At 57.1% G+C, this 3,565-nt stretch overlaps 1 protein-coding gene across 1 annotated transcript; it reads right to left on the bottom strand.

The window, feature by feature from the left end:
* Positions 1-760: 760 nt before the first annotated feature.
* Positions 761-2,769, bottom strand: GBX2 (gastrulation brain homeobox 2). Its single transcript, XM_030952433.1, has 2 exons — positions 2,157-2,769; positions 761-1,956 (listed from the first exon to the last, which is right to left on the bottom strand). Exons 1-2 carry the CDS (start codon positions 2,650-2,652, stop codon positions 1,433-1,435), a joined length of 1,020 nt encoding a protein of 339 aa, XP_030808293.1. The 5' UTR covers positions 2,653-2,769; the 3' UTR covers positions 761-1,432.
* Positions 2,770-3,565: the final 796 nt, after the last annotated feature.

Consider the following 3,565-nt stretch of genomic DNA (forward strand, 5'->3'; position numbering starts at 1 on the left):
CTGGGGGAGCGCCCGGACCCCCAAACCCCCGGGTGGGGGGTGGGAGAGGCGGCACCCCCCAAAAACACGGGGTGGGGGCGGCGGCTGCACCCCCGAGCCGGGGTCAGAGCCGGGAGGGCGCGGGGTGCTCTGCCCCCCAGCCCCGATCCGCCGCGGATTAACAGATTTTTGGTTTTTGCAGCTTTCTCATCCCTCAAAATAAGGGGAATAGGGAAAAAAAAAAAAACAAACCCACAACAAAATAGATAAAGTTTTCCACGCGGCTCCCCCCTCCCCGGTAATAAATGCGGCTACAAAAATACGAAAAACAACGACAAAAGCAGCAAATGGAAAATAGAGGCGAGAGCAGCATCGCTGCGCTCCGGCAGCGCAGGAGGGGAAAGGAAAATCAGCTCAACGCCAAATCCTGGACAGAGCATTCGGGGGCTGCAGGGCTTTTTTTTTTTTCTCTTTTAAAGTCTTTCTTGTTTCTTTGTCGGTTTTTATTCACAAGACTTAGTTTGCTTTTAAATTTCATAACTTATAAGGAAATAAGCTACATTGAAATAAATTAAACACAATAGTGAAGATCGTGCTGCTTTTTTTTTTTCCTCTCTTTTTTTCTTTTTTTTTTTGCCTTTTTCCCCCACCCTCCCTCCCCTTTCTCTCCTTTAAACATGGCTTGGTAGAATAGGCAAACCAAATCGACAGAAAGCCAGGCCAAAAAAAAAAAAAAAAAAAAGAAAAAAAAAAAAAGAGATTTTAAAAACTCATTCCCCAGTGCCTGCCACTCAGCCATCGGCAATAAAACCAAACAATAAAAAAAGGCATGAAATGAAACTCTGAGTTTTCTTTCGGCTTTTGTTTTGTTTTGTGTCTGTTTGTTCTCTCGTCTTTTTGTCGGTTTGTTTTTGTTTTTGTTTTTGGTTTTTTTTTTTTTACCTTTCGCCCCCGAATAAGAAAGAAAAACCCCAAAGGTGGCAAAAGGCGCGGCGGGACTCGCTGGGGATGCTCCGGCCGGGGGGATCCAGCGCAGCCAAGGGCAGCCTCGCAATAAATATCTCTGTTCGTGGGGAAGGGGGGGTCTGCGCGCCTCTTCCAGCCGGGATATCCCTGCTCCGAGCCCAAACAGCTCCCAAGCCTCTTCCCCTCGCCGCGGGCGGAAAGTTTCGCTTTTTAAAGTTCGCCCGTGCTGGGGAATCGCCAGGCGCTCACAACGCGGGGTTCTTATTCTTCGTGTTGTTTTAGTTTATTTTTTTTTTTTTGCCGTGCGTGTTTTTTGTTGTTGTTATTGTGGTTTGGGTTTTTTTGTTGGTTTTTGGTTTTTTTTGCTTCTCTCGTTTTTGTTTTTGTGCGGGTGGGTCGCCTTCGAAACCCCGGGTTTGGAAACTTTTCCCGTGAAAAGCTGAGCGCGGGAGGAGGAAGGAGAGAGAGAGAGAGAGAGAGGGAGAGATCAGGGTCGGGCTTGCTCCAGCTGCTGGTGCTGACTCCTGATCGCGAACCTGCTGACGTGCACCGGGATGGGCACCACGATCTTGGGGTTCCGCGAGGGCTCCCCCGTCTTGGAGTTGGCGTTGCCCGCCTTGACCCGTTTCCATTTGGCCCGCCTGTTCTGGAACCAGATTTTCACCTGCACCTCGCTGAGTTTGAGGGCGTGGGCGATCTGGGACCTCTCGGTCAGGGACAGGTACTTTTTGCAGTGGAATTCCTTCTCCAGCTCCAGCAGCTGCTCGCTGGTGAAGGCTGTTCGCCTCCGCCGGTTTTTGCCCGTGGACGTGGTGCTGCTGGAATTGGGGGGGTTCTGCGCGCTCTCCTCCAGCGCGTTGCCAGAGTCCTCCTCCTTGTGAGCCGCCTGCCCGGCGATGTTGTCGTCCGAGCTGTAATCGAGGTCGCTGTCCATGGAGAAACTTTCCTCCTTGCCTTTCGCCTCCTCCTCCGCCTTGGGGTCCTCCTTGCCCTGGCCGCGGAGAGCCCCGGCTGGAAGGGAGCAGAGGCCTCGCGTTAGCATCCCAGCACCCCAAAACACCATGCTTTGACCACCCCGTTTTAATTTTTTATTTTTTCCTCTTTTTTTTTTTCCCCTATCTACCGGCGCATCTTCCGCTCGCTCCGATGTTACCGAGAGCTCAGCCCTCCCCGCTGCCCGGTCCCCCCTCCATCACCTCCCGCTCACTCACCGAGGGAAGCCTGGACGGCGTCGGCGGCGGGGAAGGGCAGCAGGGCTCCGTCCTTGCCCAGGAAAGCTTTTCCATCGTCGCCTCCGCCGTCCGGGGGGATGCCCTCGCCTTTCTCGAAGTTGCCCGGCGGCGCGAACTTCCTGGCGGCCTCCTGGTGCTGCGGGGACGCGGGGAAGGTGCCGGGCAGCGTGGCCATGAGCGTGGAGGTGAGCGCCATGCCCTGGGCCAGGCTGGAGCAGAAGCCGGAGGGCAGGCTGGGCAGCGGGTGGTGCTGCGGGTGCGCGGGCGGCAGCGCGGGCGGCAGCGCGGGCGGCGGCGGCGGCGGCGGCGGCAGCACCACGGGCCGGTAGGGCATGAACATGGGGTAGCCGGTGTACACGAAGTGCCCGGGGGCGGGCGGCGGGGGGCTGCCGATCAGAGAGTCGATGCTGAAGGCCGTGCTGCTTCCCAGCGGGCGCTGCATCATCATCAGCGAGGGCTGGAAAGCCGCGCTCATGCCGGAGCGGCGGCGGGAGCGAGCGGGAGAGCCGGCACCTTCCTCTTCCTCCTCCTCTTCCTCCTGCTCGTCCCGATCCTGCTGCTGCTCGGCAGCGGCGGCGGCGGCGGCGTGCTGGCCGCTGGGCCGAGCCGGGGCGGAGCGGGGCCGCGGCCCGGCAGCTCCCGCACCTCGGGGCCGCCCCGCCCGCGCTGCGCCCCCGCGGAGCCGCCGCCGCCGCTCTCGCCCGCCCGCGCTGCCCCGCGCCCATTCACATTTTGGCCGCCTGGGAACCCGGCCCGCCCCACGTGGCCGCCGCCGGCGCCGCCCATTGGTGGAGAGGAGGAGGGGGGCGGGGCTTGGCGGCGAGGCCACGCCCCCGAGGCCACGCCCCATTCACGGCGCCCCGGACGGCGCGGCCCACGCGGGACCGCCCGCGGAACCTTCGCGGGTGCCGGGCCGGGACACCCGGCCACAGCCCCGTGCTGCCTCCCAAACCCTGCAACACCCCTTTTCCAACCCTTTTCCTTTTTCCCTTTTTATTTCCTTTTTTCCCCCTTTTTTCCCCCTTTTTTTTTCCTTTTTTTCCCCTCTTTTTTTCACTTTTTTTTCCTTTTTCTCCCTTTTTCCCCCCATTTTTTTTCCCTTTTTTTTCCCCTTTTTCCCTTTTTTCTTTTATTTTTTCCTCTTTGTTTCTTTTTATTTTTGTTTTCTAATTCGCGCTCACCCCCTCTTTTTTCCCCCTCCCTTCTTTTTTTTTTCCCTTTTTTTTTTCTCTCCCCCTCTCTCTTTTTTTTTTTTTTTCCTTCTCTCTCTTTTTTTTTTTTGAAAAGCCCCCAAATAGGCTCCATGTGGTTCTGGGTAAAGTCAGCCCCTGGCTTGGCTTTGAAATTGCTTCTGCAATTATGTAAAAGAGCCATTCAGCAACACGGCG

Source organism: Camarhynchus parvulus, chromosome 7 (assembly GCF_901933205.1).
Source record: "Camarhynchus parvulus chromosome 7, STF_HiC, whole genome shotgun sequence".
NCBI classification, from domain to species: domain Eukaryota; kingdom Metazoa; phylum Chordata; class Aves; order Passeriformes; family Thraupidae; genus Camarhynchus; species Camarhynchus parvulus.